The 22,702-nt window shown below is 45.0% G+C and overlaps 4 protein-coding genes across 4 annotated transcripts; 3 read left to right on the top strand and 1 right to left on the bottom strand.

Moving 5' to 3' along the window:
* The first annotated feature begins 499 nt into the window (after positions 1 to 499).
* Positions 500 to 4,865, top strand: LOC144208718 (suppressor of cytokine signaling 7-like). Its single transcript, XM_077734707.1, has 10 exons — positions 500 to 2,030; positions 2,109 to 2,149; positions 2,226 to 2,324; positions 2,646 to 2,768; positions 3,114 to 3,226; positions 3,297 to 3,465; positions 3,533 to 3,661; positions 4,233 to 4,368; positions 4,442 to 4,544; positions 4,621 to 4,865. Exons 1-9 carry the CDS (start codon positions 793 to 795, stop codon positions 4,530 to 4,532), a joined length of 2,139 nt encoding a protein of 712 aa, XP_077590833.1. The 5' UTR covers positions 500 to 792; the 3' UTR covers positions 4,533 to 4,544; positions 4,621 to 4,865.
* An 8-nt stretch (positions 4,866 to 4,873) lies between these two features.
* LOC144208719 (properdin-like) lies at positions 4,874 to 9,360 on the top strand. Its single transcript, XM_077734709.1, has 12 exons — positions 4,874 to 5,085; positions 6,184 to 6,322; positions 6,394 to 6,554; positions 6,896 to 7,060; positions 7,151 to 7,351; positions 7,475 to 7,642; positions 7,701 to 7,829; positions 7,906 to 7,971; positions 8,039 to 8,194; positions 8,450 to 8,653; positions 9,026 to 9,137; positions 9,204 to 9,360. Exons 1-12 carry the CDS (start codon positions 5,022 to 5,024, stop codon positions 9,340 to 9,342), a joined length of 1,704 nt encoding a protein of 567 aa, XP_077590835.1. The 5' UTR covers positions 4,874 to 5,021; the 3' UTR covers positions 9,343 to 9,360.
* Positions 9,361 to 9,584: 224 nt separating this feature from the next.
* On the bottom strand, positions 9,585 to 16,536 carry LOC144208623 (serine/threonine-protein kinase WNK4-like). Its single transcript, XM_077734562.1, is given in 21 exon segments — positions 9,585 to 9,789; positions 9,852 to 9,919; positions 10,110 to 10,267; positions 10,329 to 10,650; positions 10,741 to 10,860; positions 11,044 to 11,074; positions 11,142 to 11,499; positions 11,502 to 11,661; positions 11,723 to 11,774; positions 11,846 to 11,947; positions 12,008 to 12,124; positions 12,204 to 12,339; positions 12,499 to 12,563; positions 12,634 to 12,755; positions 12,826 to 13,081; positions 13,869 to 14,088; positions 14,153 to 14,241; positions 14,410 to 14,567; positions 14,755 to 14,975; positions 15,041 to 15,213; positions 16,148 to 16,536. Coding segments are annotated over 21 exon segments (3,249 nt in total). The 5' UTR covers positions 16,433 to 16,536; the 3' UTR covers positions 9,585 to 9,753.
* A 547-nt stretch (positions 16,537 to 17,083) lies between these two features.
* Positions 17,084 to 22,702, top strand: hrob (homologous recombination factor with OB-fold). The gene is made up of 10 exons (XM_077734651.1): positions 17,084 to 17,274; positions 17,422 to 17,472; positions 18,234 to 19,286; positions 19,368 to 19,451; positions 19,891 to 20,025; positions 20,114 to 20,222; positions 20,296 to 20,381; positions 20,945 to 21,067; positions 21,147 to 21,270; positions 22,522 to 22,702. Exons 1-10 carry the CDS (start codon positions 17,272 to 17,274, stop codon positions 22,572 to 22,574), a joined length of 1,821 nt encoding a protein of 606 aa, XP_077590777.1. The 5' UTR covers positions 17,084 to 17,271; the 3' UTR covers positions 22,575 to 22,702.

The following is a 22,702-nucleotide window of genomic DNA, read 5'->3' as shown; positions in this document are numbered from 1 at the left end:
ATAACAGAAGACTAGTTGCCTAAGGCAACAAAACAACAGAAGGTTTGAATGAGCCAGCTGGAGTTTTTAAAATTATGAGCTGCTATGCTATTAAATTTGTGTTCACTTTGAATTGACAACTTAAAAAAGAAAGTAGAAATTAACAGCCCTTTAAATACTAAGTCATTTTTTGTTGTTGCTTGACCTCATTAGATGGGCATGTTTTCTAATTAATACTTTATTTACACACATGTATATAACTTAAAACACAAAGATAAGTTCAATTATATCAATTTGAACAATGAAAAATACCATATACATATATATTTCATCAGTAAGTTGGGGCTTTTTCTTCAATACAAACTATTGCCTACCGTCTCTTGATCCTTAAAGCCTTGGGATTAGGATAGAAAACTCAAATTGTTTGCATATACAGAAAACATTTGTGCAAAAGCATAAAAGTATGGACTCTGCGATGACACTGAAAATAATCACATGTGCACTTGCGTGCGTTCCCGATGGAGGAATGACACCGATGATGCGCACGCGTACAACGCTTCGCATCCATGTTGTGTCGGAAGACGGAGGAGGCTAGAGCTAACGGCTAACTCAGCCATCGTCCTCTTTTTCTCCATCTTGTCTCCATCGTCGTTGTTCTTCTGGGAGGCTGCGGGTCGGGCAGGCGGGCGGACATGTCTCCGGCCCGCCGCCGCTGCCACCGACCCGCCCGCCGCCAGCGATCGCCGTCGTCCGGGCTCCCGCAGCCCTCCTCCTTTTAGCCAAGCTAAGACAAGCTCCCGTTAGATCGCGACGATGGGGGACCAAATGTCCCCGGACTTTGTGTTGATGCGCCTCCTTGTCTCGCATCTGGACCAGCCCGAACACGTCACGTCTGGGAAAGGCGCCCTACCTCACCCCGTCTTCGATGTGGACACTGGGGGTCCTCCCCCGGACATCGGTTCCGCGTCCCCGCACTATAGCTCCCCTCTGCCGGGCAATGGGGAGCTGGAAGGTGGGCTGCTCTCGCCCGAGAACCCATCAGGTTCCGAGGAGGAGGAGGTGGAGGATGGCTTGGACTTTCCTCCTGCTGGATCCAGGGCGAAGTTGATGGTTTTCCAGAACCGGATAATGGATTTCAGTATGGAGCAACCGCCACTGGAGGGGAGAGAAACCTGTTGGCCGCACTCTTCGGGATCCGGCTCGCATCCAACTGAAGGCGCGGAGGACCGAGAACCCTGCCGCCCGCCATCTTCGGAGGAGAACCTTCAGTGGCGTACCGAAGAATCCGGTCCTTCCGAGTCGGTCCTCCTCCACCCCCTAGCTAAGTGGCCCCGGAAAAATTGTGGCGGTGATGATGAGGACATGGTCCTGGCTCTGAACTCGAGTCCGGAGCGGGGTGCTGAAAGGGGCCGGTGCTCCTGTCTCCTAGCTGCCAGGGGGATGGCACAGGGCGAGGACCCCAGCGAGACCAGCGATGCCCTGTTGGTGCTGGAAGGTTTGGGGGCAGAGGGGGATGTTGGGACCTGTCGGAGGGCGGAGCCAGTGTTTTGCAGTGGGACCCTCAGCGGGCTGATGCAGCAGGTCCACAGACTCGCCGGAGAAGCGGGTGTCTGCACCCATCGGACCTGGCGCCCCCCTGCACCCATCCACGGCGTCCCCTGCGACCAGATTGGAGCTGTCCCCACCTTCCCCCCGTCCCCGGAGCCACGGCGCCGCCCACAGCACCAGTCACGCTCGCAACCCCAAAGCCGGGCCTCCACCCCCAAACTCGGTTCAGGCGCAGTAGGGCGTTCGGCTTCTCCACTGGTGGTCCCGGAAGGGGACCCGGGTGGAGACAGAACGCCCAGGGGGAAATCCAGGAAAGGGGGCTCTCTGAGGGGGCGCCTCAGTAGACTGTTCCGAGCCAAGAGCTCGTGCGGGAGTGCCGGAGGGCTTCTGGACAAGAGGCCCTCCCTGGCTTCGTCTGCCTCATCGGTGGGAAGCCTGGTCGACATGTGGGGTTCCGCCGGACTGTGGGGGTCCGCCTGCGGCAGCACGCAGGACAGCGACAGGTGGGTGATTGACGGGAAGCGGGGTGAGGTCAGTAGGTCACTGTGGTAAGGCACTAACCCTTACTTATTTTCTGTTAGCATGCAGACGCCCACGCTGACTTGCACGCCACCCTTCACAGGTGAGGATAGGCGTAGAGTGGTCCTATAATGCCACTTCCTTACTTTCTGTCTTCTTTCTCTTCTCTTTGCATGAAGGAGAAACGGTCTCTTTGGTGGACGTGGAGATCTCTCGGAGGAATTGTCTCCACCCTCCGACGCCTCCACCTCCACCCAGACGCAGCCTCAGTCTGCTTGGTACTTGTACTCGCGTCTTTATTTCCACTTCAACTTCTCTGGTTCCACTATCTATTTCTTTCTTCTTCTTTTTTTAAACAATTTACATCTGCACCACATCTGGCTGTATCTCCAGGACACACTTGACTTTAGTCCTCCCTCAAATGTCTCCAGTTAGATAGCTTCTTAACTCAGTAACTTGCACTCATGCTGACAGACAAAGCAAAGTTAGCCTAAAATGACCATATGATAACATGGTGGTGGTATTGTTCATTAAGAATTGCTCTTATACATCAGTTTTTCTTTGACTTCTTGTTTATTGTCATCTCACATTGCTTTCAGATGATTTGGGGGGTGCGCCTCCGCCAGGAGTTCTGCCGTCAGAGCGCGTTGACAGGACCTCCATGCAGTCGCTGTCTCCCCGCCCCTCGTTGTCCACCATCCAGCACAGCCTGAGTCTCAATGGTGAGTTGCAGAGTCGAATAAATTATTGAAATTCAGACCAGAACAAATCCTGTGAACAAGGCAATGTTAGGGTTATATTTTGAGATCCCTAATTAGATTATATAGATTTGAGAACCCTAAAGTCAGCTGGGGTAGGCTTTAGCACCCCCCGCGATCCTAGTGAGGATACTTTGGTTCAGAAAATGAATGAATGACCTCTAGGTCACAGTTAACATAGATCATTACCCAAACTGAAAATAACAGTCAATGATTTAATATAGATACAATTTGAGTAGATTCTAGTAGTAGCCACTCATTGACAAATTACTCACAGTCAAATATTTCCATTCCACTGTCTCTCCACAGACTCCTTCCCAAGGGGTCCGTCCAGACCCGGCCCTCACCTGCCGGCGCCTCGCTTCCCCCGGGAGTACCCGGGGGCCGGCAACTTTGCCAGCAGCCTCCGAGAATTGGAAAAGGTGGGCGTCGCTCCAGAACAGCCCTCGCTACCGAGATTCGTCTGAAATTGTTTGCACATTCCCCTTCTAGTGCGGCTGGTATTGGGGTCCCATGACGTGGGAGGATGCCGAAATGAAGCTGAGAGGCAAAGCGGACGGCTCCTTCTTGGTGCGTGACAGTTCGGATCCGCGTTACATCCTCAGCCTGAGTTTTAGGTCGCAAAGCGTCACTCATCATACGCGCATGGAGCACTATCGAGGTAACACAACAACACACACGCGTGCCCCGTGGGTCACCCGTGACAGTTGGGCTGTGCCCTCTTTTAGGTACTTTCAGTCTGTGGTGTCATCCCAAGTTTGAAGACCGCTGCCATTCTGTGGTGGAGTTTATTGAACGCGCCATCATGCACTCGAAGAATGGAAAGTTTCTCTACTTCTTGCGTTCGCGGGTACCAGGTAGGCCACCACTTAGTTAAGCAATAGTTCTAGCAATAGTTACATGCATACCTGTCAACTTAGACATTTTTTAAAGACATTTTTTGACCATTTCAAAATGTGTATGCCTTATACCAACCTTTGTATGGGAAAAATAATGTTTAAAAAAGTACATTTTGGGAAAAACAATCTCGTTTTACCCATTTCAGCTCGAATCCGGATCGTTTTGGTCAAAACATCTTCACTGACTTATAATACTGTCAAGCTTTAAGTACGTGCATTCCTCCTCCAGATGTCCACCTTTTCACTATATAAATATAGCGCGTCAGCAAGCAATGTCAGCTTCAAAAAGCAACATCTACAGAATCTTGAATTTAGTGCATAAAAAAGCGCACCGACTGATTGGGGAATTTTTTTAGACTTAATGCCTATGTGAGTAAATATGTGTTGGGCTGCATTTGCATGGTTTATTATCATATGTACATGTCATATCACAGTTCCGTTCAATATTAGTTGATGACCCGCCCGCTACATCCAGGGCAAGGGTGGAATTGGACGCTAATCTCGTCATCTTTGCTTTTTTTGCGCCAAGGTCTGCCTCCGACGCCGGTACAACTGCTGCATCCCGTGTCCCGCTTCAGCAGCGTCAAGCCGCTGCAGCACCTGTGTCGCTTTTGCATCCGCCAGCTGGTTCGTGTGGACCACATCCGGGAACTGCCCCTACCCACGTTAGTTTCCGCCACGTGTACCGAGCGGGAGCGTGTGGGCGCCGCCTGAGCACCTCTGCCTTCCCACCCACAGGCCGCTGATCTCTTACCTACGCAAGTTTTACTACTACGACCCCGAAGAAGAGGTCAACCATGCCAAGGAGGCCGACGACACGCAAACGTAGCCCACTCTCTCTGTAAGTACGATTTGTCGATTTTTGTTGTTGTCCTATGACATATTATAATAAACAAATATTTTGATCCATCATTTAGTTTTTGGGCCGTCGAAGAATGAACTTGAAGGTGGACAGCCAATCGGCTGCGCCGTTTCCTGGATCCTTCCAAATAAAAGTTGTCCCCAGGTGGCCGACGCCGTCGCATGCAAGGCAATCCCGAGCCGCCAGTGACGTCCGGAAATCGGGCGGGGCCCGTTGACGTCACGCGACCCCGCGCCGGGACGCGTCTCCGTGATGATGTCATAATTGTGCGCTGTCAATAAATGTGGGCGGGGCTCCTCATCCCGCTTCTTGTTTGTGTTTCAAAAAGTGTCTAAATCAATCAAAGTCTCAAAGGTGGAGTTAATGTGTAACGAGATGTAAACAGTGAGGGGGCGGAGCAACAAGCACCGAGCAAGGAAGAGCAAAGAGAAGAAAAAGTTTCACTTGAGAGGCATCATGAAAAACCACAAGACGGCACTCTTCGGCATCCTCATCTTCGCTGTCTGGGTGGAGTGCGCACGTGAGTCTCACACAGATCACTCTTTGGGGTCGGGCCTTCAAACACACCTCTAAAATTATCACATTGACATCTGGGTCAATGTTCAAAAAAATAAGTCAGTAATTGTAGTTGTAGTAAAGAAAAACTCATTTAACTGATTTGTACCCATTGACTGTGTTAAATGATCAATCCATTTTTAACATAAATGGCCAGCAGTCATCTATCAATGGCACTACTAAAACAGTAATACCAGTTACAATTATTTATGGTAGCAATGTGTAAATTGGTATGAAAAATAAAATAATAAATTATTAATTTTATTGGGTGTTTTAGCAATAATGTATCTTTTTCATTCATTTAAAAATAATTATATTTCATTGTTATAGTTCTACATGTGTGTATATATATATATATATATATATATATATATATATATATATATATATATATATATATATATATATATATATATATATATATATATATATATATATATATATATATATATATATATATATATATATATATATATATATATATATATATATATATATATATATATATATATATATATATATATATATATATATATATATAGTCTTTTCTGTCCCTTTATGACTGCTGCTATATATTAGGTCAAATATGTTATTTTTAATATCACATATGATTTAATATTCACAGACTAATAGTACAATTATTGAAATCTACAGTATACTGGGGTGGTCAGTAAATTCATGAGGGATGCCATTGGATATTTCTCTTTTTTTTTAATGAATTTTCGCAATGCAGTTCCAGTGAATAATTAAGGTCAATGGCAGCCAATGAGTGTATAACAGGGGTCACCAACTGTGGTCCTCAAGTCTGTTTTATTTAACCCTAACCCTTTACCACACCCAAATAGAATGATGAACTCTAAACTAATAAGCTTCCCAAAAGCCTGATAATGATACTGATTGTACTTGAGTCAGGTTTGTTGGAGGAGGGCGGTGTACAAAAGTGAATAGGTGCCCTGGAGGACCAGAGTTGGTGACCCCTAATGTAAATCATCCCAAAATGTGTCCGTTTCACCCAAATATTTGCAAAGTCATCACCCCACATTTTGTATGTGTGCAAGCGCAGATGGCGTGACGTGTTTTGCACGCTTCAACCGCTCATCCGGCACGTGCCACGAAGAACTTGGTGACCTCAAACAAAAAGACTGCTGCCTCAATCATCACTACGGTTACATCACAGACGAAGGAGACTGTCAGTCATGTGGGTCAGTAAATCCGGGCGTAAGATCCCTAACCGCTGTGATTTCATAAATGCCCGCTTTCTTTTGTGTGGCAGTCCTCCGGCGTGGTCTGACTGGTCGCCGTGGACGTCGTGCAGCAATCTTTGCGGCCCGGGAGTGGCTCAGAGGAGAAGAGAATGCTTTGGCCAGTCGCAATGCGAAGGGAAATCCACAAACACTCTGCAGGCCAAACCATGCAATGGAAACTGCTGCAATGGTAAATTAAAAATTAACAGCATACCGTGTTCCCTCGCCATTTCGTGGTTCGACTTTTGCAACCTGGGTGCATCGCAAATGTTCTCTTCTCGATAGGTAATTATAGTATTAATAAGTTCTAGCCTGAAAAACGTTTATCGGTTGGCCTACAAAGTATATTGGTTGGATACTTTAGGAAAGGTAATATACAGAGTACAGTACAACAATTACATTTTATAAGGGTGTAGGGGAGGTTTATACATTGGTGTGGGAAAGTTTTAAAAATTCGAAACGTAATGGATATGCTATAATATAGGATATATGGTTCCTACTTTGTGGAAATTTACTTAAGGCATCGTTTAGAGGGTTGGAGCCTGTGGCAGGCTTGGTCTCCTTGTTCGGTGACCTGCGGAGGCATGGGGATCAGGAAACGTGAGAGGCTTTGTTCGGTCCCGTCCGAGTGCCTTGCAGCCTGCGTGGGCGCCACCGCCATCGAGGTGTCGTGTGAGTCCACATCCAAGTGCCCAGGTAAACCCCGCCATCTCATTGATTGCCATTAACGGCGATCGACAACCCCTCCCGGTCCAAAACGGGTTGAAAGCAGCTTCAATTTTGCAGTGCACGGCGGTTGGTCGTCGTGGTCTTTGTGGTCGAAGTGTTCTTCCACATGCGCGATTGAAGGCGTAGCACCGCCGTACAAGCAGCGGCGACGCTCCTGCTCTGATCCGGCACCCTCCGCCGATACAGTGCCGCTGGGCAACGCTTGTCCGGGAGAGGACGAACAACTGCAGAGCTGCATTGACATCCCAAAATGTCCAGGTAAGATTTATCTATGTATCTATTTCTGTTTGATATATATACAAATGTACACGTATACACATGTACACATATACACATGTACACATATACACGTGTACACATATATATGCTTTCTATTCTCAGTGGACGGAAACTGGGGCGATTGGTCGCCACCAGGAAGTTGCTCTGCTCAATGTGGGGAAGGGATAAGATTATCCATCAGACAGTGCGATCAACCCGCGCCCAAATACGGTGGACGACACTGCATGGGATCCAACGCGCGCACCTCCACTTGTCACATCATTTGTCCCGGTAGGTGACTAGGCGATGCGACGAAAGCTGCCGTCATTGTCATTGTGGTGACCGACAGCTGACGGGTCCTGGTCCGACTGGTCCCAGTGGAGCGAGTGTTCTTCCACTTGCGTCCCGAAAGGAGCAAGTTCTGTCAGGACTCGCCGGCGCACCTGTTCCAGTCCCTCTCCTTCCCTCTTTCCTGAAGGTAACTTTTGCACAGAAGCCACCTGACCGCAAATAATGTATAATATAGCATCCATTTGTTGTTTTGGTCATTTTAGGTAAAGATTGCACCGGCGAAAGCAGCATGACGGAGACCTGCGATGGCATCATCCCGAGCTGCGTCGGTAAACACACTGGCCGCCAGGCCCTCCCGCTTCACCCACATCGTCTTGACGGCTCGCCATTGTTCAGAAAACAGCTCTTGGGGATCCTGGTCCCCCTTTTCGGCGTGCCCCGTCACGTGTGGCGTCGGACTGGAGGTGTCGCTTAGGAACTGTGACGGTGCCGGCCCATGTTTGGGCGACAACCAGCGCACTCGTCTCTGCAATACCGGCGTCCATTGTCCAGGTTCCAATTTCTTATATGACCTTATTATTGTGAGGCCTTTCACTTCATATTGCAATATCTACTTCGGCATTTAAGCTTTAATTGTATTCATTTTTTAAATCAGATGACATTTTGTATAGTTATTTTTCCAGTGAAGACTATATATATATTTTTTTTTTTCCTTTAAACCGAATGCCAATTGAACTGATTCAGGCCACTTTTCAGCTTGAGTGTTTCACCCGTCAGATCTGTCCAATGTGTTTGCATGTTCGGCAGTGGACGGCGTGTGGTCCGAGTGGTCGCCGTGGCAAAAATGCAAGTACCCATTCAGAGACCGCGACATCCGCTGCAAGCAAATTGCCGGGAGTCAAAGTCGAGAGCGCCAATGCTTGCATCGGGACCACGGCGGCGCACTCTGCGGCGGTGACGACGTGAGCCTCAGCCAGTACCGAGGATGCTACGATGTCAACGCTTGCTACAGTAGGCACACACACACCTGCATTCATAATAGGGCTGCCACCATTAATCCACAATTGAATTAATTGACAACTATTCTGATCATACATTATTAGCTAAATTAATGACATTAAAATTGTCCAAATACTCTTTTCTATAATGACATAATATCCAAAGTTCTACTCAAAATTTCATTTTTTTTGCCTGTAATGCAAGTTTTCAGCTAAAAAATCTTACACCGAGAATGCTATAACATAAAAAAAGACATAATTATGTACCTGCTATTTGACTTTTCACCAAAATACTGATTATCGTCTGGCAAAACTAACATTTTGTGGCCCTAACACACACCCGACACACATAATGGTATCTCAGCCGTTTGTTTGTGTCTGTCAGTCCTTGGCAACTGGGCAGACTGGGAGCCATGGTCTCTGTGCAAGAAGGCGTGTGGACGAGACTCCCTGCGCACCCGTCGTAGAAAATGTTCGCCTGATTACAGCGACTACCGGTACGTCACATCTTGTTGTAACGTTACTGCTGAAGTCAAAGTCACTCAATATTTTTTTGACATCAGGCCCACCATCGGCCGTCTGGCTGAGCCCGCCGTGTTTTTTGGGGACCCACTGTTGGACTGCATTCCCGTCCAGGATGGCGTCTACCTGGAGACGGAGCCTTGCCTTAACATGCCTGCCTGCGACCGAGACACCGAATAAAAGGTGCTGTTGACCATATTTATTTCAAAGTGTTAATTCAATGGCTGCGTTTTGAGGGTGATAGGCAGACCACTATTGTCATTAAATGTGGTCAGTCTAAGCTAGGTTTATGTTTTGGAATGAATTTGATGCCTACAACTAAGGTTCACTCACAAATACTGTATTGGCTCGAATATAAGACGACCTCGATTATAAGACGAACCTCTCGTTTTCAAGACTTTAAAAAAAAAGACATTTTGAACACCAAATTCAATTTTTATACAAAAATAATGACATTACATCTGAAACAAATGATTATAAGAATATATAAGAGAGGAAAAGCATGTTATTTTAGTTCGTGCAAATAATGCAAAGTAGTCTCTCAGTTAGATAGCACAAGAAGACACTTGAAAGCACTCATCACAGTCATTATCACGTTTCTTTTTCGACGCTCAAGTTGGTGTCTGGCTGTGAAAAAGGGCAGGTAAAATAAAAAGACAACTTAGAAAATAATTTTGTGGGTGACTTACCACATAGGTGTGTCCTGGCACAAACGACACTCTGCTTGGCTTCTCCAGAGAGCGCTTTCTCAAAATACCTGCCACAAAATTCACTCGTTATTATTAGTATCGTTAGTTTTATGCATGATACTACCAAAAAAATGTCGAATCGTATTATTTTTTAAACCAAAAATGCTAAATAGATAAAAACTATCATGGATAAATATTTGCTAATATTATTAAAATATTATATATTCTTAAATACTTCATAGCAGTAGAATATCTGACCTGCTGGGGGCAGCACATCTGGCCTGTGAAGCCTGCGTTGATTTAACATGGCAGCCGGAGCGACAGCGCCGAGGGGCGGGGTTTTACCAAACTTCTGACACAGCTCGTCCATCTCTCGCTTCTGATTGGCTTGCAAGCGGCGCACCTCCAACATGTGTCTGGGACAGGTAGGGGGCGGAGTTAGGTCAGCCATGTTTTCATGGCAACTTTCCGGCTCACCTTTCCCGAATTTCTTTGAGCACGTCCCACGTGTCGTCGTTGTCGGAATCGTCGGACGTGACGTAGGAGCGGCTCCGTGATTGGCTGGAGGACGGCCCCTCCCACGCGGTGCCCGGCGGTTTACGACCATTTCTCCTCCTCCTCCCCTCCGATCCTTCTCCCGTGGCATCGTAGCAACTGGTTTCCGATTGGCTCGCTTCGTCCGAGACGCTTTCCGAGCTCTCCGATTGGCTTATTTGAGACGCGGGCGGCGATCGCACCAGTTGGGGTTCCGAGTTGGTCACATTGAATCGACCCACATTTCGGGTAGGCGGAGTCATCGCTGAAACATGGCAAACCAATCAACTCTTGAGCTCACTGGGAATCTATCCCGCATACATAATTAAGATTATTTTGCATGTATTGTTGTTACCGTCACTCACGTGTGGCTGGCGATCCATGGGTTGGCGTGACAGCGGAGTGCACCTGCTTTCGGATAAAATCGGGTCTGACTTGCGTTCCGCATTAACGTTACCATTCAGGCCTGCGTGAACTATTTACTTGCGTTTGTTGAGGAGGCGGAGCCAGGAATGAGGGGGCGGTCAATGAAGAACCTGCATGTGTTCAAAACAACAGAATGTAGGCTGTACTCAAGCCTCTTGTGCACAGCACAATCCGATACTATTTTCATAGTCTGGATACCCCTATCATAGGAATTGATGTCACAATCACTCACCATGAGGGGTTGGGGGTGAGGGGTACCTTAGCTGAAAAGGAGGAAGTCATAAGCGGGAATAATAATGATGATGAATAATCGATAACGAAGCAATTTACCTCGGTAGGGCTCCAGTTGAGGGGCGCGCCCTGCTGGGTGCCGACTGCTCCTAAGGGTGAAGTTCCTTGGAAGGAGGCTTGAGACAAAGATGGCGACGTGGGTGGCGAGAAGGGCCTGAGCTGGGGTGCCAAGGGGCTTGTCGGGTGGTAGCTCTGGCTGGGGGGCAGGAAGGTGCGGGCCATGCTCATGGCTAACGTCATCATATTAGCCAGGGAGAAGAGGGGCTGGTCAGGGGGCGGCCACTGAGGACCCATGTTGGGCGCCAGTTGAGGTGCGGTGGGGGGCAACCACGGAGGGGGAATGCCGGTGGGTAAGGCGTAGCCAGGGTAGTCCTGGGATGGTGGAGGATATTGGGGGGCCGGTGGGGTTGAGGCTGGAGATGGAAATTTGGTGAAACTATTGATTTTAAAGTGGATTTGCTCCTATATTTACCTGAAGAATGGTAAATAGATGACGGCGGTGTCGGCACAGCCTCGGGGATGACATCTTTGGAGGTGGGCAGATCGCCCTCCACCAAACCTGGCAATTTCCAATTAATGTGTGACGTCCCGAAGTAACGTAAGCTGTCAATCGGTCTTACCGTCGAGGGGAACTCCTGAAGGAGTTTTGGAGGGGCGCTCGGCCATTTTTGTCTGTCGTGCGACATGGTCATTGTTATCAGGACCTGTGCTTTGTGCATATGTGGATGCGTGTTGGATCGTACTTGTTTCTGGTTCATCATCATGGTTTCCGCCCTACTGATGATGTCATACATGCGTAGGATGAACACCGTTTGCTCGCCGGCCAAAATGAAGTCTCGGTGCAACTGTGGGACAAATGCTAGGTGAGCGATTGTGGTGCATGGTGGTCGGATGCACTTGCCCACCATTACGGAGGCGATGTCTTCGGGATTGTCGCCGTCGAGGTCAAATTTAAAGGTCACCATCTTGTTGTCATGAGTACTCAGTTGACATTCCACCACACGGTCGGCCATGTTGGACACCTGGACTCATGAGCAATAGCCCAACTCGTAAAGATGGGGAAATGGTGAAATGGGGAACGGGTGAGGGTTCCACACTCACCCCCGTTAGCCTCAGCTGCGCTTTCATTTGTTTCCTCAATTTCCTGTCGGGATGGCGCTCAGTCACTTGCTGGACGCTCTTCTCTGACTGGCCTTCGTTGCAGTCGCTCATACCCGATGTTACGTCGGAAGCGCAACTAAAAATGTAAATCAGAGGAAATGCCACCTTTTTCACATATCCATCCCATTCCATTTGGATCCAAATCATCATTCTGGGAGTCAAATGTGCTGACTACTGAGATAGTAAAGATGGCAACCACAGCGTATTACCGTAAATGTACAAGTACGCCTGTTACCTATCTGCAGGTGAGGAGAACCCATGTTGTGATTTTGTGGGTTCGTGTTGTGAAACTGCGAGGCTCTGAAATAAAAAAAAAACAAACATAGCTGAAGCCATGCCAAGTGGATGCAAAGCCCCGCCCTTTACTCACCCTCGGGTAGCGCAGCACTGGAAAGGGTGGAGCCTTCGTGAGCCGGGTCCTCGGCGGCCAGGCGTAAACATTTGGCTGAGAAGGAGAAATGATAGGCAGAGGCGTGGCTTCCACCGCATTGGCTGTCACAGCGACCAGAGGTGAAAGGTCATTCATCGTCTGTCGGATTTTATTTGGGAAGTCGATTCTCACCTGGGGCGGCTGTCTTGTCGATCATGTGATTAGCCTGGCTTCCGACGGATGGTGGCCCTGCCGGAGGGGGCGGGGCTGAAGCCTCAGAGTTCTGGCGGAGGCGTTCACTCTCGCGGGCGGCCTCCTCCTGTTGACGGGCGGCGTCTTCGGCCATTCGCCGACGTTTCTCTCGCTGGCGCTTGATGACGGTCACGCCATCTCGGATGGCCATCGCCACCAGCTTGTAGTCGCACTCGGACACGAAGCCCAACACAACCTGGGCATGCGTGTGTGCATGTACAACCATGAGTTACAGCTGTCACAAATTATTTTTATAATTATTTCCATAATTGAGTAGTCAGCAATTTTTGCGATTGGCCCATTTATATACTGTATATGTGTATGTATATATATATATATATATGTATGCATATGTATATGTGTATGCATATATATGTATGCATATGTATATGTGTATGCATATATATGTATGCATATGTATATGTGTATGCATATATATGTATGCATATGTATATGTGTATGCATATATATGTATGCATATGTATATGTATATATGTATGCATATGTATATGTGTATGTATATATATGTATGCATATGTATGTGTATGTATATATATGTAACGTATATGAATGTATATGTGTATGTATATATATGTGTGTATGCATATTCATGTGTGTGTATATATATATATATATATATATATATATATATATATATATATATATATATATATATATATATATATATATATATATATATATATATATATATATGTATATATTTATTTATATGTGTATGTATTTATATGTATGTATGTGTGTGTATATATATGTATGTATATATGTATGTATATATATGTATGCATATGTATATACATGTGTATGTATATATATATGCCTATGTATATACATATGTATTTGTATATTTGCATGTATATACATATGTATATGAATATTTGTAGGTATATACATATGTATATGTATATTTGTATGTATATACATACAATATATATGTATGTTTGGTTCATCACGCCGTGGCCTACCATCTCCTGGGCCACCACCTCGGGGACGTCGTTGTGGAGCTGGAAGAGGAACTCGATGGCGTTGTTGTCTTTGTACTTGCCGTGAAACTTCTTGGTCCCGTCCATCCTGAGCCAAAGCATCAGAGCCGACTTACTGCCATCGTCGTCCTCGGCCAGCTCCACGTACACGCCCAGCTGGGCCTGGAAGAAGCGCTGGTCCAAAAGGTCCTGAACAGTGAACCTGGAGCGGAGCCCGGGCGCCGAGTTAAAAGGGTGGACAGGATGATGCAGACCGGCATTCTCACCTCTCGCTGCTGTTGGTGCGGATGCAGCCCTCGATGATGTCCTTCAGCTCGGGGATCGTCACCTTGGAGAAGCTGTCCGGTTTGATCCCCTAGCAGTTGGACGTAAATTGGGAGCGGACGCCGTCGCAAATGTCAGGTGAGAGCAGAGCAACATGACAAATAAATATATTATATCATTATATACAAATGAGATCAATATATGCGACGAGCTAATAGACTTCACAATCTCACTAAAATAAAATTTAAATAAAACTTACACTCGTGACCTTGCGGTATATTTGAGCAGCGTTCTGACACTCTGAGTACGGGTACTCGGAAGTGGCCATCTCCAAGATGCACATCCCCAGGGCGTACACATCCACGGCCTCGTCGTACTTCTCCTCGTACATCTCGGGGGCCATGAACTCCGGGGTTCCTGGAAAACAGGATCAAATCACCCGCTTTGGTAGAAAACCAGAATTATTTTTTTTGAAGGCTGGTTGTCTGCTGGGATGGGTTCCAGCACCCCTATGATCCTTGTGAGGGCAAGCTGTTCAGAAAATGAGTGAATGAATTTTAAAGGGAAATTGTCCTTCACTTCTGGAAGGGAAGAGTGCCTTTACCGATGACGCTTTTAGCGAAGGAGGCCTTCTTGAGGGTGGCCAGGCCGAGATCTCCGATCTTAACGGACGCCGACGGTCCCGTGATGAAGACGTTGTCGCACTTGAGGTCGCGATGCAGGATGGGAGGACTTCGCGAGTGCAGGAAGTGAAGACCTTTGAGGATCTGGAGGCTCCAACGCTGAAGCAGCTTCAGCTTCACGGGGCGGAATCTGCGGACGTACCTGGGGAGGAAGAGTTGGGGGGCGGGGTTAAACGTCTATGGGGCGTCTTTGGCGGGTGGACTCACGTCTTGAGCGTCCCCGACGTCATGAGCTCAGTGACCAGGACGGTACACTTGCGACCGTTCAGCATTGACTTCCACGAGTCGAAGAATCGAACGATGTTGGGGTGCTGGAGCGCCTTCAGCATCTCCACTTCTTCGGCAAAACGTTGACGCTCGGCGCGGGTCAGACGTTGGGTCTGTCCAAGTCAATTTGTCAGCAATTTATCCAAAACTCATCCCTTATCAAATACACTGATGACTATTGAACGGTAAATACCAGTCAAATATATAACTCAATATTCCCCTATTGTTTTTAGATTCTCAAATACCACTAGATTTTTTTTTAGATGTATTTATGGATATTTATTTAGAAAAAAAATATCCAAAAAGTTAAAGAAAAACCCCAGTAACTCCGACTCACATGTGTTTATAATATTATTTAAAGTGACTTATTTCAGTAAATCAGACATCCAGAACCGTCAATGGCATCGCTGCCAACCCTTTCAGTTCATATGCATTGGACGTCTGTGTGCGTGCATGTGTTTTTATGTGTAACGTTATCGACACGCTGCAGATGCGCTGCGTCCAATCAAATGATGAGTAAAGTGTTGAGTCATCTCAAGCACTTTATCTCGCTCACACACACACACACACACACACGTACACAAATAGTGTCTTCATGGAGTGCGTAATTGCATCACTAGCATTTGATGACAGCGCCATTGACAATCATAGACGCCCAATCAGAGGAATGCAAACTATGGCTCCACAACCACATGTGGTTCTGTTTATCCTTCTGCCTTGAATTAAGCATGAAATTCAAAATCAGTCAATTTGAGACATTGTTGATGTCATAATTGACCTCCAAAATTAAGCCTCTTAATTGTACATATTCCCCTTTTTAATTGATTTGTGTGTATAGTTTTAAGAATAGTGGTAAAATATCCCAGTAAATATAATCTTTTTCAGTGTATCTTTTCTTTTTTTCTTTTTAAAAATGTAAACAACAATAACTTGTATTTCTCCTGAGTCAAGAGTTGATGAATGACAAGGGCAAAGGTCAAACACCTGCATAACCTTTGCCCTCAGTGAGTTAATGTTATTTAAGTGTGTAGAAGTATTGAAGTATACCTGCAGTTCGCACCAGGCCACCTCCACTGTGGTCTCCGTATCAAGACCCTTGTAAACATTCTTAAAAGAACCTCGCCCGATCTCGATGTTGAACTTGAGGAAGCGTCCATCCGGCGAGGACGCCACGGCCTCAGTAGCCGCTTCGTCCCCATCCGACGTCAACGAGGCTGCCGGCGTCGCCGTTTCTTCGATGGAGTCCGAGCTGGACGACGTCTCGGAGGCAACGCCATTGGAAAGAGAGGACTCCGCTTCTCGATCCTCGGGGGCTTTGCCATCGTCGTCCATGATGCGCTGGAGCTGATGGAGGTCGATGGATGCCAGAAGCCAGCAGAAGACGGCGAGGGGCCCTCAGCGGGTGGGAGATCTTCTCTATCAACTTGTAGCAGATGACATAAGCTCCTCCCTGTTGACACCTGCTAAACAACATCTGACCTTTCGTTTTCACCACTGTTTTTATTTTTATTTATTTACTTATTTTTCAAACAAAATCTTTGACACCAATAGACGTCCTATCCAAAGGCAGCCAGGTTAAACCAAGTTAAATGAAATTAGCCCTAAAATAGAAAACATAGAAAAGACACTACTTAAAAAAAAAAAACTAATTTGTTGCCATTGACTGCTATAGACGTCCTATGCAATTGCACTGACAACATAATAAAAGACTGGATGTCCGTCACCACGAATAGAGGCCAAATTTACAGTGTTAAATAATCCAAGATGCACAAACAAACATGAAATAAACAATATAAACACATCTATGCATATCAAATTATCAAGAGGTGAGTGATCAGTATACACATATACATTTTTTACTGGAAAAAACTGTAAGAATGAGCTATAAACAGAAATATATATGCGAATTACTTCCAAAACAAAAAGAGAAACACGATCGTCTTTTGCCGTGTTAGGGAACCATCTCTTTCACTTTTGCTTCTTTGGAAAACGTGTCACTACGTCATCACGTTTTTAACCTCACTCGTTGCCCCATCGCAGCATACAATGTTTGTCCGCAAATTAATATGACAAAATAACAATAAAACCGCAAAAATAAGGACATCTCATCCCTGGATGGCTTTCTGGATCTTCTTGCAACTCATCTGTCTTTGCTACACTTCCTACACGTGATGGTAAGTTAGATCATTCTGGGCAAAACTTTAGCCTTCCACGCTAATGGGGGTTAAAAAGTTGACATTTCTCTTTTAATCAATTGATCATCATCATCTTGTATTTTTGCAAAATGTGGATTTCAGAGAAATGTATTTCGATCGTTTCAGAATTGTCAACTAAATGGGATTTTCAGCATTGGCGAAGATTTTGATGATGAGGTAATCCCTCGCGCACACAGACACACCTGTTGTCATTTGTATCCACGTGTAGTCTCCATCACTTTGGCGTAAAATGCCATGTGATATTATTCTACATAGTATACTACTATAACTTCAAATACCACTATCCGATTCGTATGAAATCAATGCACTAGGTTTGAATTGACATTCCCCCCATATAAACCAACTTAGCAGGCAAATCAGAAAATGTTTGCAGTTTTTATGGGCATTTATTCGCTGGTGGTCAGCATTAACTATGCAACTGCACCCTGGCTTGATGGCCCGTACCGGTCACTTTTTGTGTTTATTTTAAAACTATAAAAACATCCTGTCAAAGACAAGTACATTTTACAATCAATTTTGTTAGGATTCTTGAAAATGCTTGATGTGCGTTTGAGTTTATGATTACACTGCATTTTAATATGATCCCGGAAACTCCCTATTTTCCCTTAAATTTGAATTGTGTGGAATACAGTGTCTTAATAAAAGATGCTTTTTAAGAGATGCTATTTTATTCCACTCCCTCTAGTGTTCTTTCATGCAGGCACACATACACACCCATATACTAAGCCATATACACCCACCAAAAGAGCCCCATATGGCTCTTGAGCCATTTGTTCCCTACCCCTGATTTAGAGTCTCATTAATTCATCAAAATTCTGAGTTGCATTTTTCAAGAGCAAAAATTGTACATAAATGAGTAGGCTAATTTAACTTGTTCATCAAAAAGTATTGGTATTGACCCTCTGTTTGTGGTTCAGGACCTACTTGGGAGCGACTGGCCAGTCGCACGCCCACCTACCATACCGCCACGCCCCCTTGGCGCTGCTTGTGTCACTTCTACCGATTCTGGCAACAACACCGCCCAGAGTTCAGCCTCTCCATCCTTCGAAGCAGCCCCATCCGCTCTGCGGAAACTTTCTAATACTCGACCTCGCCCCTTTCTGCTCGAACCCAAAGAGCCACACTTCAATGAGCCGAAAAGACCCGCATCCACTTTTCCACCTGCTCTGCTGACTACTATGCATGTCAGCCCCAGAGATGCCACTTTCAACCAACCACATGCAAGTGGCGATTCGTCACATCTTGCTTTAAAAACATTCACTCCAACTTTGAGGAAACCGTTGACAGTTGCTCAGGCCGTTGGACGCCAACCACCTCGAGTGCAGCCCACCGCCACTGTATCAACGCCGCCGCCAATTGCCGCACCAGTGCTCCCTAAAATCTCCAGCACTGATTATTTCAAGTCTAACACCGATAAATCATCAAAACCCCTTCCAACATCCAAGTCTGACGTCATCCAGCCTCAATTGGGTGTGTCACAGAATCCCACCACGAATGCCAACACCCTTGACGATTTTGACGACTGGGACTTGGACCTTGCAGATTTGGAAGCCTGCGAACGTCTGGCAGGACTCAATCCCCCGGTCAAAATACTGCGACCCACCAATAGTCGAGAGACTGAAATAGCACGGACTCCGACCACCCCACGGTTGGCCCCGATGCGTCCTATCACGACCTCGTCGCCGGCTCCTAACTCTCTTCCCAAGACTTTTGCTAAGCCTCAGCAGGCGTGGAGAATCAATACACCAGTCCGCCCACCCGGGGGCCTCTTTGAGACCATTTCACCAGGGGCCACGTCCTCACCCTCATCAGCTTTGAGCCACCATCCCCTCAGCACACCACTGCTGACCAATCACCTGGTTCAGCTAGTGTCTGCGTCCAATAAAGCTTCCCGCAAAAGGCCTCGTTCTCTACCCCGGCCGCCTATGACGCGACGCTTTCCGGGCCCGGCCGGGCTCCTCCCACAGCAGGTGGCGCTCAAATGTTAACTTTGTCTATTGTTCTCGTGCTGTCATGATGCAATTTAGTCATTTTATTCATTTTTTTTTCAGCCACCAAGTGAGAATCTAGATGAGGTTGTGGTGTCTCTTCCGCATAAACCTGCTCATGATTTGGCGGAATCTTCCCCAAAGCAGGTAATGACATCATTCTGCCGATTCTGCAGGTCTTTCAACACTAACATTTTGTTCTAATAATTAATGGATAAGAAAAAGATTTTTCAGTCTTAACAAAAAATAGAACTATTGAAAGTGCAGTAAATAATGCCCATAGTTTACATGCTGGTTTGGTCTGTCAAAAATCATCCCAGTAATTTGAATGTCAATTTTTAAACATTAAACGGACATTATTGCAAAAAAAAATGTAGAATGAAGAAATTGCAAGTTATTGGCAAATTTTAACTTGTAACATGTCTCAAAACCATGTTTGGATCATCAAAATGCTTTTGAGTTATCTATGGCATTGAAAAGTTGTATAATTGATGAATTATAGCACCTCTACACTGTTATCAACAAAATATGAAGCACAATTATAGCACCTCTACACAAAATGTGAAGCAACAATACTTCTTTTCAGATTTCCAGCTCCCAATGTGACGAAGAGGAGTTCAGCAACGGCCCCTGGGCAGCAATGAAGGCTGAGATGGGACTTGACGAGCGGAACCCAGCGTGCTTTCTGCGCTCCTACAGCGTGATCATGGTTCTCCGCAAGGTCTTGTTTTGCCAATATAGGCTTACTTCCATTTTCAATCAAATATCGTTTTTGCGGCTATATGGCTTTTTTTTTTTGTGTGCGGCAGGCGGCTTTCAAGCAACTGAACAAAAACAAAGTGCCAAACATGGCTGTCATGCTCAAAAGTATCAACCACACGCACACTGATGCAAAGGCCGTGTTCAAGGATCCTACAGGTATGCCTACACATACACACACAGATGATGTTCATACTTCTATTTCTGAGATATCTTTTTTTTTTGACTTAAGGTGAGATCCAGGGGACGTTCCATCGGCGCCTCTTAGAGGAGCGCTTGGGAGAACTGAAGGTCGGCGCTGTGCTGCTGCTCAAACAGGTTAGAAAACACTTTTAATTTAGAGGTCCTTTTAAGGTAACATTAAAATGTATAAATTGTTGGATTTGGTGAAAGTTAATAACCCTAGCAAATTTGGATAAGTAATAATAATGAAAAAAAACAAAAGAAACAATTCTTTAAAATGGGCCTGTCAGTGCTATGATTCTGTAGTATGTGTTTTTATGTATATGTATGTATATGTATATGTATGTATATGTATATATAGGCGTATATATGTATATATATATATATGTAGATGTACATGTGTATATATGTATATGTACATGTTTATATATGTGTATATGTACATGTGTGTATATATGTATATGTACATGTGTGTATATATGTATATGTACATGTGTATATATATGTATATGTACATGTATATGTGCAAGTGTATATATATATGTATATGTACATGTGTATTTATATACATAGATGTGTATATGTTTATATGTGTATATATGATTTTTAAAATAAAAAAATTAATAGCTAAGATGTGAATTCGTATTGCTCGTTGCTAAAGTATATATTCTCTTTTTTAATGGTTGGGGTATTTCCAGGTGGGCGTTTTCTCCCCATCCCACCGCAACCACTACCTTAACGTGACGCCCAAAAACATCCTGAGGGTCTATTCGCCAGACGGAGCCTGCCACGCCCCGGAGCAGCTCACCCCTTTGATCCTGGTGAGTGGCGGCTACCTGATTCTGAATGGGCAGACATGATCATAACCACTAAATATTCTTGTATTTTTCTTCCACATAGGAGCCAACTTCACCATTGCCCGCCAACAAACCCACCTCCTGCATGCAACTGGTTTTTGAGGATGATGATGATGACGGGAACAAAGTCAATGATGGAAACGTGCAAAATTCAGGCTGGGATGAAGGTAGGCTTCCTTAAGTGCAAAAAGACCTATTTTTGTTGGAAATATATGCAGTTAAGTTGTATTTTAAATTTGCCGGCCAAAATTGAGAAAATATTTTTATGTCGTATGTTTAGTAAAATCTAGATTGATTGAATAGAGGGCTTGATAATAAATAACAATTTGAGTATAATAGTACATTATAGTTGCTGTATTGAAAGCCACTGGATTTCAATGTGGATGCCAGTTTACTAGTTTAGGAAATCTTTATATTACAAAAAAACATACTTGGCAGGTTAAAGACCTGTGGGTCTTTTTAGGTTTATTTGCCCGGTTTTTGTCTTTTACCGTGCTGCGAGGATTTTATTTTGTTATTCTGTATGAAACTTTCTGGCATTTTTTTGCCTTCTGCTCAGAGCTGCATAATTATGGCCAAAATGATCATTGCGATTATTTTGATCAATAATCAAGCTTGTGAGAGCATCCGTATTTTTTACTAAGTAGGAAGTCACTTTTGGTATGAAATCCAAGCCTACTTTACTTTCCTCCGGTCGGACTTTGCGTTTTCGAGTGTCAATTTTTGTCAAGATTGTCGATTTTCATCGTGCGACGAATAAGAATACGAAGTTGACAACAGAAGTGGAACGAGGCCTCGAAAGAAGATCTTTGCGGAAACATTTTACCGTTCAAGCCAGGAGACATTTTACACTTCCAGATGGACCGATGAAAGTATTAGCTTTCAACTCATTGCTAAAGGAGCTACGACATTGAACACTGAATGGTAAATATATACTTTTTTTTGCTACTTTTTATCTAGATTCTAGACAATAGCAAGGATAACAATTAACATAGAAATAATTTATTTTATGATCATGTCATCAAATCAGATGCATTTGTATACACGATGCTTCATCAACCGGTAGTTTTAAGGTTGAAAATATGACCCATTTTTTTCTAACATTTTTGATTCAGTTGAATACGACCTTGTGTCACGACAGTAGGAATTTTAACATCAGCCATCAGTGGGCCAAGGTAGATTTTTATAAGCAGTAGTTGATGATATGTTTATATACTTAAAGGTTTTTGTTGCATGTTATGAGCAGAGGTGAATTTTTGGTTGAAGCCAGGCTTGAAGGTTTTTTTTTAATCCATTATCGTACATCACGAGACAGTTGTAGGATTTTGACAGGCGTATTAGGACAGTTAATTTCCTGCTTAAATATGTCTCCCAAATATTGCATGTAGAAACATACAAACTTTTGCCTGTCTTTGCAGATGACCTGGATGAGCTCCTGGCGGCACTCCCCGAGGACACAATGCATCAATAGTGCCTGTTATGTTATCTTCTTAATGTCAAAAAAAGATGTCAAGTAGGAAAAATGTGTTGCTGTTGAAAGCTATTCTGAAGTTGCCTTTCCTTTTTGGTATTAGTAAAGACAAATGCATGTCAAACTTT

This window comes from Stigmatopora nigra, chromosome 15, assembly GCF_051989575.1.
Source record: "Stigmatopora nigra isolate UIUO_SnigA chromosome 15, RoL_Snig_1.1, whole genome shotgun sequence".
In the NCBI taxonomy this organism is placed as follows: Eukaryota; Metazoa; Chordata; class Actinopteri; order Syngnathiformes; family Syngnathidae; genus Stigmatopora; species Stigmatopora nigra.
Note: the sequence above shows the minus strand (reverse complement) of the source record. Positions and strands in the feature narration are given on the sequence as shown.